Raw genomic sequence first — 15,568 nt, forward strand, 5'->3', positions numbered from 1 at the left:
TGGTGGTCCCCTGCTCCCAGGAGGTAAGATACTGATGCCGGACTTAGTGTGGACACCCTGTAGCATCGCACACTACAGACTAGAACTCCTGGGCTCAAGCGATCCTCCCACCTCAGCCTTCCGAGTAGGTGGGACTATAGGTGCATGCCACCGTGCCCAGTAATCGCTATTTCTTGATACCTGTCTCACCCTCCTCTATCTGTTTGGCAAATGCAGGCTTCATGAACTAGATTTCATTGATATTGGCCATGGCAACTGGATGCTGTTGTTTCAAAGAGCATTGCTTCCTGACTATCACAATGGATTCCTCTTGTGATGTGGTCTTAGAGAGGAGGGAGCAGTGCGCCCGGGCCTCACTGAGCTCTCACTGAGTTTCTCTGCACGCTTCCTAACTTGACATTCCCAATCTGAAGTTGGAATACACACAGCAGCACCTACCTGTGGAAAGGCACGACTGTATGTCCCACATGCAAACACCCATTTCTTGTCAGGAGAGCAGCGTAGAAGTACAATAGCACATTGAAATGCAGTAACTTTAGAAACATCCCTTAACTCAGGCAGTGTAAATGTGTAGATGTCACCTGCAGCGTCGCCAACCTGAAACCAAAGCATCCCCACCACGTCAACAGGAAGATATGTGAAATCCTAAAGTACACAGGAGGCAGCACTGTCAGCTGCAAGACATGCCACCGTTTCTTCAGTCACAGAATGGAGACCCAAACCCTGACCAGTCTAGCGTGAGACATTGTTGGGATAATCCCATGGAATAAAGCTTTCCAAGCCCCAAAGCATTCTTCTCAAGGACACTTATTCATTAGCACATAAACGCTATACTTTTTCTCAGTGTCACCCCAAAGCCATCTCTCCCCCTCAACTGTCCCTGACCAAGTTCATGGATGGTAAAAAACACACTTGAAAGAAGAGGCACATATAAAGTAATTCAGGAAGTTCTCGGCTTTTTGTTTTTAGAAGAATGGCTGGGGAAACGTACTTGAGGCAGATCAAGGGCCAAGACAGCATGGAGGTTTGTATAAAACATTCACAGGCAAATTGTGATTGACTTGCAGGGTATGTAGAAGGAATGACTACAAAAAGAGAAATAGTACAGGTGTGGTGGCTCACCCCTGTAATCCCAACACTTTGTGAGGCTGAGGCAGGTGAATCACAAGGTCAGGAGTTCGAGACCAGCCTGGCCAGCATGGTAAAACTGCATCTCTACTAAAAATACAGAAAATTAGCCGGTCATGGTGGCATGTGCCTGTAGTCCCAGATCTTCGGGAGGCTGAAGCAGAAGAATTGCTTGAACCCAGCGGGCAGAGGTTGCACTCCAGCCTGGGTGACAGAGCAAGACTCCTTCTCAAAAGAAAAAAAAGGCACTAAGGATAGTAATGTGACACAGATGCCTGTCAAGACAGTGGGCATTTGCTTTGTTTGGTCCCTTCTAAATTCAGGGCTCACTTACCATCAGGAATGGGCCATCCTTTGTGACATGGGCTTCCATGCAATAACAGGTTTTTGGCATGGGGAGAGCAGCTAGAGGATCCCCGTCCTGACAATTCCACACTTTGATTGTTTTGCTCCTATCTGCAGTGATGACGAGATGCATCTGAGGGAGGGTTACCAGATTTGAGAACTGGAACTTCTGGACTGGGCTTGACCAGATCATGGTACCCTAGACAACGAGAGTAACACGATCTGTGTTCCAGGAACTCTTACACCCACGGTGCCTTCATCCTGCCCATGTTTATTTGGAAGCCTCTTCCAGATCAGATCCTCTTGCTTCTGGGCAAAGGATATGAAAATTCTCCACACCTCAATATTTGGGAGGAGTGAACATGACAACAGGAACTAAACACTATGCTCAGACACAAGAACATGGTATGTAAGAGGAACAAAGAATGATCAGGCTTCCTGGGTTCAAACCACCTCTGCCTCTTACTAACAAGGCAAACTTCAGCAAGTCACTTTCTATCATGCCTTCCAAAGAAGCTGTCATTACCTTTCACAACTCATGAAACATAGAATTCTGACTAGGACACAGTAGGAACCCAAAACGTATTAACTATCATGAAAATTGTTATTCCTTCAGCAACCTTGTACATTATATACAAGATAGAATGCTTGTCTTTCTAGATGATTCTTTAGCCTTTTAATCAAATTGTGAAGTATATCACACAGGAAGAAAGCATGAAGTTTGCTAAATTATTACAAGTGAATACCAATGCACCACTTCTAAGCCCTCCCGGAGTCCCCTCCTCATGTGCTCTATTCACAACTCCCCTGCAATCAAATGTCATCACTATTTTGATTCCTCACAGTATAACAAGTTGCCTGTGCAGTCACATCTATGGTCATGAAGCCAAGCATCCCAACATTTAGTGGCTTAAAACAGGCTTTTGCTATCTCACAGTTTCTTCTGATCAGAAATTCAGGTGCAGCTTGACTGGGGAGTCCGGCTGCAGGTCTCTCATGAGGGCAAAGTCCAGTTTCACTTCCAAGATGGCTCCGTCATCCAGCTGTGTCAGTTGGAACTGGCATCGGTCCCCGGTCCTTCACCACATAGATCTCTCTGGAGGGCTGCTGAGAGCTCTCATAACACTGTGGCTGGACTTCCAGGAGCTAATGATCCATGAGTGAAGAATTGTCTTCTGTGACAGAGCTTCAGAAATTAGACTCCATAATTTCCACTATATCCTATTGGTCCCAGAGGTCAGTCCTAAGGCATTAGGGCCATCTCAGAGACTGGCAGCCATAGTCTGCTCCATAGCCTCCAATGATTCACTTTCCCCCTATGTGAAAGTACATTCACCATCTCCCGATGCCCTCAAATGTCTCATACCATTATAGTATCATTGCAAAATAAAGGATCTCATTGTTTCTAGGTCCAGGTATAGATGAGACTCTTTAGATTCAGTTTCTCTTGATGTGAAAATCTTCAAACTAGCTATACACGTTATCTGTTCCTCACCATCCCCAAAGTACAAGTGTGGGGTAAGCATAGGATAACATAGTCACTGTCATTCACAAAAGGTAAAAATGGAAACACAGGAATCCCTGCTACAAGACATTCTGAAATCCCACAGAGGACATGCTAGCAGTTTGCGGATTAGCACTGAAGGCCCAAGAAAGAATTTTCATGACACTTGGTTCCACTCTCTGGGCTCTTGATTCTGAGTCATCCTTCACTTTCTGTATATGGCGGCCCGATTTTTTAGCTAAATTGTTTTGGTAGTCTGCTTCCTGCCTGTAAAAGTTTTGAAATCCAAAAGGCCCCTTTTCCCTTTGTGTTTTTTTGGCCCCTTTACATCCAAGCTGGCAGTGTTTCTGCCAGTGTAATTCTCTTTAACAAAAGCTTTGTGGGTCTCCTAAGAACCTCACTGCACTTTACACCACTAGACAAAGACACACTCAGTTTTTGAGATAAATCCTTGGTGCGCCTTGGAGGTGATCTGAGATAGAGACCACATTCTGAAAAAGCCAATATAACAAATGCCAATCATCTACAAAGAGGCAATAGAACAGGTGATAAAGATGCACAAACCCAAAATTACTTCACAAATTTACATGTTACTGGCAGAAAATAAGTTATTGTACAAATTTATTGATAGTGACACATGTTAAAAAGGAATTGTCAGCTGAGTGAGTTGGCTCATACCTGTAATTCCAGCACTTTGGGAGGCTGAGGCTGGTGGATCACTTGAGGCCAAAAGTTGGAGAACAGCCTGGCCAACATGGTGAAACCTGTCTCTACTAAAAATACAAAAATTAGCCAGGCATGTTGGCATGTGTCTGTAATCCCAGCTACTCAGGACATTGAGGTACAAGAATCGCTTGAACCAGGGAGGTACAGGTTGCAGTGAGCCGAGATCACACCACTGCACTCCAGCCTGGGCAACAGAGTGAGACTTCATCTCAAAAACAATTAAAAAGTGAGTTATCTGTGTCTATGGTCCAAATGAAAAGGTTGCAAATTACCAGATAGAACCGGATTTGAAACTTTGTTTTTGTTACCACTTCCACTTCCGTATCATATATAGAACAGGACAGAGGCCAGGATGCAGCACTTTTGCTACATATTGGCCAGACTCACCTCTTGCACATCCCAGGCACAAAGCTCGCCCTTTGCAGATACACTACAAATGATTGACTTCTCCTGTTCATCCATTGTAAAGGTATTTCCTGAGAGATAAGCCAAACCTGCTTCATATGCTAGAAGGAAACACAGAAGACTTGGCCAACAGATAAAGGATGATCCAAATCCAATGAAGACAATTTTAAATATTTCTGTGCCCTCTTAGGAGGGTTTGGGTAGCAATATGGAAAAGATAGACATTGGGCTCCAGAGTCAACCTAACGCAGGTTCCCATGGCAGACTGCCCATTTGGGAGATGTTGGTCAACTGGCTTTTCCTTTTTATCCTCAGTTTCCATAGATATAAAATGCATATTAAAAAGTCTCCATCAGGCTGGGCATGGAGGCTCACACCTGTAATATCAGCACTTTGGGAGGGAGAGGTGACATGGATCTCCTGAGGTCGGGAGTTGGAGACCAGCCTGACCAACAAGGTGAAACCCTGTCTCTACTAAAAAACAAAGTTAGCCGGGCATTGTGGAAGGCGCCTGTAATCCCAGCTATTCGAGGCAGAGGCAAGAGAATCCTGTGAGCCCAGGAGGTGGAGTTTGCAGTGAGCCGAGATCCTGCCGCTTCACTTCAGCCTGGTGATGAACTGTGATTCTGTTATTTAAAAAAAAATAAAAATTAAAATTAAAAAAAAAATTAAAAAGTGTTATCAGGATTAGGCCAGGCACAGTAGCTCATGCCTGGAAGGCCAAGGCAAGAGGATTGCTTGAGCTCAGGAGTTCCAGACCAGCCTGGGTAACACACTCAGACCTAATCTCTACAAAAAATTAAAACGTTATGAACAGGCATGATGGCTTATGCCTGCAATACCAGCACTTTGGGAGGCCAAGACAAGTGGATCACTTGAGGTCAGGGGTTCAAGATCAGCCTGGCCAACATGGTGAAACCCCATCTCTACTAAAAATACAAAAATTAGCCAGACATGGTGGAACACACCTGTAGTCCCAGCTACTCAGGAGGCTGGGGCAGGATAATTGCTTGAACTTGGGAGACAGAGTGGGCCATGAGCCAAGATCGTGCCATTGCACTCTAGCCTAGAGGACAGAGCAAGACTCCACATCAAAAAAAAGTTAGCTGGGTGTGGTGGTACGCCCCTGTAGTCCCAGCTACACAGGAGGCTGAGGCAGGAGGATCTCTTGAGCCAAGGAAGTTGAGGCTGCAGCTGTAGAGCCTCTGTATGTATGTATTTATTTAGAGACAGGGCCCGGCTCTGTCACCCAGGTTAATTTGTTTTAATTTTGTATAGAGATGGGGGTCTCACTTTGTTGCCCAGGCTGGTCTGGAACTCCTAGGCTCAAGCAATCTGCCTACCTTGGCCTCCCAAAGTTCTGGGATTACAGGCATGAGCCACTGTGCTCAGCCACGCCTGTTTTTTAAAGAGTTTCACATTAATATTTGTTTCTGATTTTTATTCTGGGAGGGATGGGAAGCCTTAGGAAAAGGGGGTAACAGGACCGGATTTTATGTTGTGAAAAAAGATCTCTCTAGTTTCTTCATTCAGCAGAGACAATGGGGACAAGAGAGGAAGCAGGGAGCTGTCATGTGGCTATCATGGCAGCCCAGTCTGATTCAATTCTAATTCCCTTTCCCTTCACTAAATGAGAACATACAACTTCACACAGCAAAAATCCAATAGAGTGGACTTCTGAAAACAAGTTGCTCATGTTCCTCTAGGGCACCTGTCCCCATACCAGTGTTCTTAGTTATTTTGTAGGTAAAGTTATCCGGCTGTGCCAATGACAACCGAAGCTCCTTCCTTCTTTGGTGCAGGAACAATTGCTTCCACGTGAATGCGCCCAGGTGTCGATCGGTGATGCTGCTGCAGTCCCATCTCTGCAGAGAGTGTGCCCTGGAAACAGTCACAATCCCATCAGGCTGTGCTCAGTCAGTTCACCTCCTCAGAGGCCTGGTGACATCACAACCCCCTACACACTCACTTTCCTGTGTGCCTCTCACAACACAGCCACACACGGGCCTCGGTACACAGCATGGGTACAGTCAGACGCTCTCCTCTCCCCTTCCCTCCTTACCCGTTCCCTTCCATGACTCACCTCCACAGGTAATTGCTGTCTGCAACCCTATTCCAATCCTATGGAGAGAAAGGAAGAGACAAGCAGGCAATCAGTTCCATCAGAGAGCAGAGGCAATGCTCTGCTGTTATGTGTTCTGGGAGCCCGACCCGCACAGTTACTCAGATGGGATTCCAGCTCGCAAAGCCCTCCCAGTGTGGAGAGATGAGGAAACGGGAACAGAGACCTATCACGGCTAAAACAGGCACGTGGTATTCCCATGAGTTCAGAGAAAGAAGTGCTGATTTCCTAGGGCTTGAAATGGGAGCTTCAAGGACGGTTTAGTTAGCGCAGCTCCTGGATGTCAGCTTGTCCTTCTTGTTTAACAGAACATGAGGCCCTCAGAGTGAAGGGTGCTAACCCCACACCCTCCGTGTATCCTCCTGCTATTCTGCAGTGTAGTCAAACTGGTGGGAGAGGCAGCGGGCGTGGGGGGCAGTGGGAGGTGGAGGGCCTTTACCTTGTTCACCTGGGAAACCTGCAGCAAGCTGAATACGTCCAGGAAAGAGAAGATCCGCTTCAAAGCTAAGTCAGGCAATCGGACCTCCATCTTCCACGCCGGAACCCCCACCCACTCTCCTTTCTCCTCTCCGGGTTGCTCTGAATTTAAAGGCCTGGCCAACGTCTGCAGCACTTGTAAAGGTTTTCACCTGTGCCCATCTGCGTGGCGGAAACAAGCTGCAGGTGTGCAGACTCCCGGGCTGACCTCCACCCCGGCCTCCCCCATGGGCCAGGTCCACACAGCTGGCGGCATCCCTCCCTCAACTCACTTGTTAGTTCATGGTTTAGAGGAGCTCAGCAGCACCTGCGCACTGTGACTGGCAGCACAGAACCTGGGGCAGCCCCAGGTGCAGATGAAGGTGTCAGGACCCTCTAGGAAATGTCACTGAATGCACTCACTTGGATCAGGTCTGAGCGTCTCTATGGCTCTATTTAAGTTCCAAACTCCCGGAATGGGAGACTGCTTGCCCGGTGTCTGCCTACGTTGGGACCTTGAATCTGGTGAGTGGGGCTCATCTCTCAGCGCCAGCACGGCCTCTGGGTTTCTACCTTCTCGCATTTAACTCTGCAGTGGAAGAGAAAGCACATGCCAAGCCGACTTCTCCACAGAGGTCAGTGTGAAGGGAGCAGGCCTTTTCTGGGATGGCTCTCCCAGCCGGTGGCCTTCCCTGGTGTGTGACGCTTTCCCACAGTTACGGATCTCCCAGGAGCCTGACAAGTCATCCTGGAATTCTTCTAAAGACTGTGGCATGGCCTGAGTGTTTGTGTCCTCCAAAATTCCAATGCTGAGATTGTACCCCTCAGTGTGATGGGAGGTGGGGGGCCTTGAGAGGAAAGTGGGTCACGGGTGGGGTCCTCATGATGGGACCAGTGCCCTTATAAAAGAGACCCCGAGAGTGCTCTAGCTCTGTTTACGTCACGTGGGGACATGGAGAAGGTGGCGGCTGCAGCCTGGGAGAAGTCCTGCACCAGAACCTGACCATGCTGCCTGCTGGATCTTGGACTTCTCGCCTCCAAAATCGTGAGAAATAAACGTGTTGTGTGTAAGCCACCCAGTCTGTAGTACTTCACTGCAGCATAAGACGGGGGTCCCCCTGTGAGGCTGAGCGGCCAACCCTTCTTAAAACTGCCGCCTCCCGGCCGACACACCGGAGTGGTTGGCAGCAGTCCCATTTGTGACACAGCAGTAAGACAGAGGAAAGTAGAAATTGAAACGGTGAGGAAGTAAAAAGGAAAAGCAAAGAGCAAGAAGCACGTAGAGGGGGGCGTGGGGAAAGGCGGGACGAGGGGTGTGTGAAGAGAGACGAGTGAGAGAAATACAAGGGAAAGATTTCTATTCCATTAAAAGCAAATAATGCAGAGAGCCGGGGCGGCGGAAGGACACAGGAAGAGAGAAAGCTTGGAACAGACGCTATTCTAGAGGAACAGAGGTAATGCAATCATGTAGAGGACTGAGAAATAAAACACTCTAAAATATGACAAGGGAAGAGAAGAAGAAACAATAAGATAAAGGATATTTCAAAAGCATTTAAACACAAATATCATAAAATAACCATACACATAGGAAAATATCACTGTAAATGGACTGTGAGAGAAGACAGAATAGGAATAAAATGGTAAAGAGGACAGATGAGAAAGAGGCAAATGTAAGGAACCGAAGCAAATTGCCCAATGAGTGAATGAAGGTGAAATAGAGGAACGGGAGGGTGTGTTGGGGGTGCTGGGGTGGGGTGCTACCAGAGAAGGGGCAGAGAAAGAAGCATTGTAACGATAGGTGAAGACAAATCTAAAGGCACAAGGGTTAACAGATGTAAAAAAATTGAGAGAGGTGAAATGGTAACTCCGTAGGAGTCTAAGCACAAGATAAGAAGCGGGTGAGAGAATGGCTGGGCATCATCTAGGAGAGTGTAGATTAAAGCAGGCAGCTGGGGAAACCTGAGGCGAGGGATGGGTAAGGAGAAGGGGCAGCCCGAGAGTAGGATGGACAGGGAGGGACTGCACAGCGCGGGAAGTGAAGGGGGTGAAGCAAGGGGAGAAGAAACAGCGAAGCTTCCATGGCGCCCCCTGCAGGCAAGGCCCCTCTAAACAGTTTACCCGGGCTCATCTATTTCACCTGGCAAAGGCTGGATGAGGTGAGTCCTATGACTGGCCACCTTGCAGGGTGCTCTGCGTTTTCTGAGATTCTGAATTCGTCTGGCATCCATTCATCACAGGGCCAACTGTATTCTCTATTTTAAATTTTCTGTGTTCTTGATGCTGTGGCATTTGTGATCTTGCTGAGTGGGGAGAGACTCCCCTTCCCAGTGCTAGCTGATAGCAAAGGATAGACAGCCTTTTGTTTTTGAGACAGAGTTTCACTCTTGTCCAGGCTGGAGTGCAATGGTGCCATATTGGCTCACTACAACCTCAGCTTCCCAGGTTCAAGCGATTCTCCTGCCTCAGCATCCCTCCTAGCCTGGATTACTGGCGCCCATTACCATGTCCAGGTGATTTTTTGTATTTTTAGTAAGACAGGGTTTCATTATGTTGGCCTGGCTGGTCTTCAACTCCTGACCTCAGATAATCCACCCACCTCAGCCTCCAAAAGTGCTGGGATTACAGGCGTAAGCCGTCGTGCCTAGCAGGAGAGTGCCTTTTATGCAGAGGAACCAAGCTAGAGCCCACACCTCCAACCATCTCCTTTACCAAAATCTCACACAGCAAGTTAATATCCCTCCTACCTAAATCAACCCAGGGCCAGATACTAGACTAGGGACAGCCCCTATGCCTCAGAGCCAGCCAGAACCATTTAAGCCCGTTCTAAAAGGCTTACCCTGTTCTGCCCTGCCTTTCTTACAGAAAACACAATAAAGTCTCAGGTCTATGCTTCCCCCATTCCTTCTGCCTGCTGACTGCCCTTGGTGCTCTCCATGTGGCCCTGCATGGGAAGCCAGGCCTCTTGTTTATAGGGATCCATGAGTATAAACCTCTTCCTCCATGACAATCATTGCTGTGTCTGCATGCCTTACCACACCTGATTACAACCAATCTCAGTCACCAGTTTTAGATCACACAGGTGGGAGCTGACACATACAGAGGTTAGGTGACTTGCCCACAGTGACACCCCTGGGGAGTGGCACGGGGTTTGAACCCAGCAGTCAGCCCCAGAGCCAGAAAGTGCAAAAGGGTAACAAATTATGCTTCCACTACAAAGGAGCTTTGGGACAAATTTATGGTTTCATTTATACAGAGAAGCAAAATGATAGACTTGGGACCCTAACTCTTCCAGAGGCAGGCTTTTATTCATGGGAACCTTAAGGATATAAGCCAGGGACGGGGTTGAGCACTGTAAGCTATACAGTGACTTCGGGGCAAATCAATTAATTTGTAAATGTGATAAGTCAAACTTTGTGAAATATGAGGCAACTTAAAAATCATGATTGGGAACCCATGTGAAATTTTTGTTTTTTTTTTTTTGAGATGGAGTCTCACTCTGTCTCCCAGGCTGGAGTGCAGTGGTGCGATGTTGGCTCACTGCAACTTCCATCTCCCAGGTTCAAGTGATTCTCCTGCCTTATCCTCCTGAGTAGCTGGGATCACAGGTGCGTGCCACCATGCCCAGCTAATTTTTGTATTTTTAGCAGAGATGGAGTTTCACCATGTTGGTCAGGCTGATCTCGAACTCCTGACCTGTGATCCTCCCACCTCGGCCTCCCAAAGTGCTGGGATTGAGCATGAGACCCATGTGAAAATTTTAAATGTAACATTTACAATTAAATGGTATCAAGTAGATCCTAATTAGGTGTTTTAAATTTGCTGGCAATTATTTAAGTAAATATTCATGCAAGTGGATAATGATGGAGGAGAATATATTAAAATGAATATATTCCTGTTATGGGTTCATGATTCTGTTTATCTAACACTTCCTATTAATACTCTGTTTTTGAATTGAAAGGAATAACAGAAAAAACTCGATACAAATAAACATATGTAATTCTGTCTCCAGACTGCTAGTACTAAGAAAAGTTTTTCTTTCTTTCTGTGTCGGACCTAATTTAGAGAATTAGAGGCACCTTTGATTAAGATTCATGCAACTGATAACTTGTTATAATGGAAATAAAAATCATCATTTTAAAAGGTTGTGAAAGGATCTCACAGGAGACTAACATGCTTACAGGGATGACACTGGCTTCCAGTACAAAGGAGTCCACGGTAAGCTACCCACAGTCCCCAGGAGAAGGAAGCACAGACATTCACATGGAAGAACGATTTTTCCTGGTTCTCAATTCTTAAAGCAGATTTTTTTTTTTGTATGTGAAACATTTAAAATCACTCCTACCATGGCCACCACTGTAGCTTTACTGAGAATAGTGCTGGATACACACCCCAGCCTCTCCCAAAACTGAGCTCACTTCCTCCAAGGGGGGAGAGGAAGGTTTCCTTTCAAACGTGGGTGTCGTGGCGGACATGATTCAGGTGTGAGTTTTGTTCACCGCCAGTTAGGCAGGTTTACTCAGTGGTGGTGAGGAGGCCCTGCTCTGAGGGGTCCCTGAAAGGGGAAGGAGCTGGGCTTGCCCATCAGAGGGAGGTGGGCATTCAGCCCCGCTGTGCCTCTCTGTGGGTGGGAGTCACTGAGAAGATCATGTAATTTCAGTCCATCTTGGCTCTTTATCTGAAGAATGGAACTCGAGTTTGCTGAAAGAAATAACTTTTAAAAATATCTAGCATGGTGCTGGCCTTCTGGCAGATGCTGAAGTCTGTGAAATCCGCATCTCTGAGCCAGGTGGAATTTGGGGAACGCTTTCCCAGAAAGTCTGGTCACCAGTCTTTCAGGTCCGTCAGTGTACTCCTTACAACAACTCTGAGGGGGCAGTGACGCAGGGCAATTATCGCCTGGTCAAAGGCACACAGCTGTTGGTGGCAGAGTCAGGAATCCCACCAGGCCATCTGACTCCAGAGCCACGCTCCTAACCACTAGACCATCCTGCCTCTGCAGTCCCCTCAGTTACCAAGAAGCAATCATTTCCCTGGGAATCAGGGGGTGTGTGCAGCCTTTCCAGTGCCTGTGCTACTGGGAACCCAGCCAGGCCTCCTGGCCTTTTGCTGCTATAGGTGGGGCCTATCATGGTCACTCGGCCCTGAGCACTGTCACTGAGGAAGAGATGGCTGAGCTAAAGAGAGCGGCACAGCACCAGGAGAACGGACAATGGGACCATCCTGTGGGCTCCACTCTGTTACCACTCAGCTCAGAGATCGGTGTAACAATTCCATGTTCTCAGGGAAACATTCCTTTCCTTTGGTTCTGATTGGGAAAGAAAGCTTAGGAAATTTTTTATCTCAAATGTCTACAGTTAATTTTTTAACTTTTTTATTTTGAGATCATTATATAGTCACAGGAAGTTATAAAACTAGTACTGAGAAGTCCCATATACCCTTCACCCAATTTCCCTCAATGGTTACGTCATATGTAATGATAGCATGTGATTGATGCAATGCACGTGTATAGTTCTAAGCCAATTCATCAGATACGTGAATATCTGTAATGACCATCATAATCAAGTCACAAAACTATTCCACAACCACATCCAACACATAGCGTTGTCACACAAACTCCCTTTTCCCTCCCACCCCCAGCCCCTGGCAACCACTAATCTGCTCTATAATTTTGTCCTTTGGAGAATGTTTTATCAATGGAACTCTCTGGTATTTGACTGGATTTTGTTTCACTGAATGTAATGTCCTTGAGTCCATCCTAATTGTAGTGTATATCAGTAGTTAGTTGATGTTTATTGCTGTGTAGTATTCCACGCTATGGCTGCTCTACAGTTTATTCCCCTGTTGAAGGACATTTTAGTCATCTCCACTTTTTGGTTACTGCAAATGAGGTTGCTATGAATAGTTGTATGCATGTTTTTGTGTGGACACAGTTCTCATTTTTCTGGGCTAGAGTCAAGGAGTTCAGTAAGTTCTATGACAAGTTATATTTAGTTTGCGATGAAATGGACAAACTATTTTCCAGCCTGGTTTTACCATTTTATATTCCCACCAGCATGGTCTCTCCACATCTTTGGTACTTAGTATTGTCAGCATTTGGTATGTCATTAAAATTCCAAAACATAAAATTTACCATTTCAGCCACTTCTGAGCATACAGGTCAGTGGCATTAAGTATATTCGCTCTTGAGCCGCGATCGTACCACTGCACCCCAGCCTGGGCTATAGAACGAGACTCCATCTCAAAAAAAAAAAAAAAAGCATTTTCACTCTTTTGCAGCTATCACCACAATCCATCTTCAGAACTTTTTCATCATCCCAACTGAAACTTGTACCCATTAAACAATAACTTCCTGTTACCCCTTCCCCCCACCCCTGTGAACCACTACTGTTTTTTTGTTTGTTTGTTTGTTTGTTTTTTGAGGCAGAGTCTCTCTCTGTCTTGCCTAGGCTGGAGTGCAGTGGTATGATCTTGGCTCACTGAAGCCTCCACCTCCCGGGCTCAAGCAATTCTCCTGCCTCAGCCTCCCAAGTAGCTGGGACTACAGGAATGTGCCACCACACTCGGTTAATGTTTTTGTACAGTTGAGACAGGGTTTCACCATGTTGGCCAGGCTGGTCTTGAACTCCTGACCTCACCACCTCTACCTCCCAAAGTGCTGGGATTAGAGGCATAAGCCACCACACCTGGTCTACTGTTTTTTAATTTAGCAGTCCAATAGAAGTGCAGTGATATCTCACCATGGTCTGGATTTACACTTTTATAATGATTAGGGATGACAAATGTCTTTTCATGAGTTTGCCAATTTTATATTCTCTTCAGTGAAATATCTGTTCATGTCTGTTGCCCATTTTCTAATTATATATTGTTTGATTTTTTTTATTGTTGAGTTTCGAGAATTCTTTATATATGTTAGATACAAGGGGTTTGCAAATATGTAGTTTGCAAATTTTTTCTCCCATTTTGTAGCTCTATTTTTTATCATCTTAGGATCTTTTGCAGAACGAACTTTTGCATTTTGATGACTACTACTTTATTGATTTTTTTTCTTTTATGAATAGTGCTTTTGGTTTCATATCTAGGAACTAGCCCTAGGAAAAGATGTTTTCCAATGCTTTAGTCTAAAAGTTTTATAGTTTTGTTTTGTATTTAAATCTGTTGTTCATTTTGAGTAATTTTTTTATAAACTATAAGGTTGAGGTCAAGGTGAGTTTTCTTCTCCCTCCTCTTCCCCTCCTTCCTGTTCCGTCCTCTTCTTCTTTCTACTTATGCCAATTTTTAGAGCACCATTTGTTGAAAAAGCTACCCTTCCTTTGTTGAATTGCTCTTGTATCTTTCTAAGGATTTGGCTGGCCTATTTGTGTGAGTTTATTTCTGAATTTTGTATTTTGTTCCATTGATCTATGTGTCTATTCCCTGACTCTTTGATTACTGTAGCAATATAGCAGGCTTTAACATTAGGTAGAGTAATTTTTCTCACTTATTTTTTTCTTTTCAAAATTGCTTTAGCTATTTAAGTTTCTTTAACAAAAATAAAATTTATACAAAAATTTCATTAAATTTATTTATTTTTTTTTTGAGATGAAGTTTTGCTCTTGTCACTCAGGCTGGAATGCAATGGCGTGATCTCAGCTCATGGCAACTTCCACCTCCCAGTTTCAAGCAATTCTCCTAACTCAGCCTCCCTCCCAAGTAGCTGGGATTACAGGCACCCGTCACCGTGTCCAGCTGATTTTTGTATTTTTAGCAGAGACTGGGTATCACTCTGTTGGCCAAGCTGGTCTCGAACTCTTGACCTCAGGTGATCCACCTGCCTCAGCCTCCCAAGTGCTAGGATTACAGGTGTGAGCCACTGCGTCCGGCCATAAATTTTAGAATAAACATCTATGTTTACAAAAATAATCCTGGATTTTTTTTTATAAGAATTGCATTAAATCTACAGTGTATCAGTTTAGGGAAGAATTGACATCTTTATGCTGTTGAGTTTCTATTTAATTAACATGGTCTGTCCATTATATATCTCTTCGATGTCTTTCATCAGCATATGTTCACTTTAGCATGTTAGTCCTGTCATGTTTTGTTGGACCTATCCCTAAATATTTCATTTTGGAAGCAATTATAATACTACTGTGTTTTTAATTTCAATTTCCACGTGTTCATTGTTAGTATATGGAAATATGATTTGTTTTAATATGTTGATCTTGCATCCCATGACCTTACTGATCTTATTCGTTCTGGGAATTAATTTTGAATATTCCTTGAAATTTTCCATATATAATATTTTTATCATGTCATTGGAAAATGACAGTTTTATTTTTTATTTTTTCTTTTCTGATCTATATGCATTTCTTTTCCTTTTCTTGTCTTATCGTGCTGGGTAAGACTCCTAGTACTGTGATGAGTTGGAGTGGTGAGAGCCAATATCTTTATCTTGTTCTTGATCTTAGGGAAATATTGGCTGTAGGTTTTTTACAGATGTTGGAGAAGTTCTTCTATTCCTAGTTTGCTCAGGGATTTCTTTTTTTCTTGTTTATCATAAATGGGTGTTGGACTTTATCAAATGCTTTCTCTGTATCAATTAATATAATCATGTCACTTTCTTTAGCCTGCTAATATAGTGGGTTACACTGATTTTCTTCAAATATTGAACAAGGTTTGCATTCCTGGAATTCCACTTGATCACGATGTGTAATTATTTTAATACTTTGTTAGATTCAATTTGCTATTAACTTGTTGAGAGTTTTTGTGGTCTAAATTCATGAAAGATATTAGTCTGTAGTTTTCTTTCTTTTTTGTACTGTGTTTGATTGTGGTATTAGGGTAATACCGGTGTATTAGTCCCTTTGCACATTGCTTTAAAGAAATACTCGAGACTAGACTAAATT

General features: G+C 44.7%; 1 protein-coding gene across 1 annotated transcript in view; it reads right to left on the reverse strand.

Annotated features, from left to right (window-relative positions):
- Nucleotides 1-6,890, reverse strand: part of LOC108305229 (F-box/WD repeat-containing protein 12-like) — a 20,095-nt gene extending 13,205 nt beyond the window's left edge. Inside the window, exons 1-7 of the mRNA XM_037736731.1 lie at nt 6,670-6,890; nt 6,192-6,229; nt 5,832-5,989; nt 4,091-4,209; nt 1,463-1,672; nt 439-597; nt 181-199 (exon numbers count right to left, since the gene is read on the reverse strand). Coding sequence (XP_037592659.1) covers nt 181-199; nt 439-597; nt 1,463-1,672; nt 4,091-4,209; nt 5,832-5,989; nt 6,192-6,229; nt 6,670-6,759 — 793 coding nt within the window. The 5' untranslated portion in view covers nt 6,760-6,890. The remainder of the gene's footprint in view (nt 1-180; nt 200-438; nt 598-1,462; nt 1,673-4,090; nt 4,210-5,831; nt 5,990-6,191; nt 6,230-6,669) is intronic.
- Nucleotides 6,891-15,568: the final 8,678 nt, after the last annotated feature.

Source organism: Cebus imitator, unplaced genomic scaffold, assembly GCF_001604975.1.
Source record: "Cebus imitator isolate Cc_AM_T3 unplaced genomic scaffold, Cebus_imitator-1.0 Scaffold0, whole genome shotgun sequence".
In the NCBI taxonomy this organism is placed as follows: Eukaryota; Metazoa; Chordata; class Mammalia; order Primates; family Cebidae; genus Cebus; species Cebus imitator.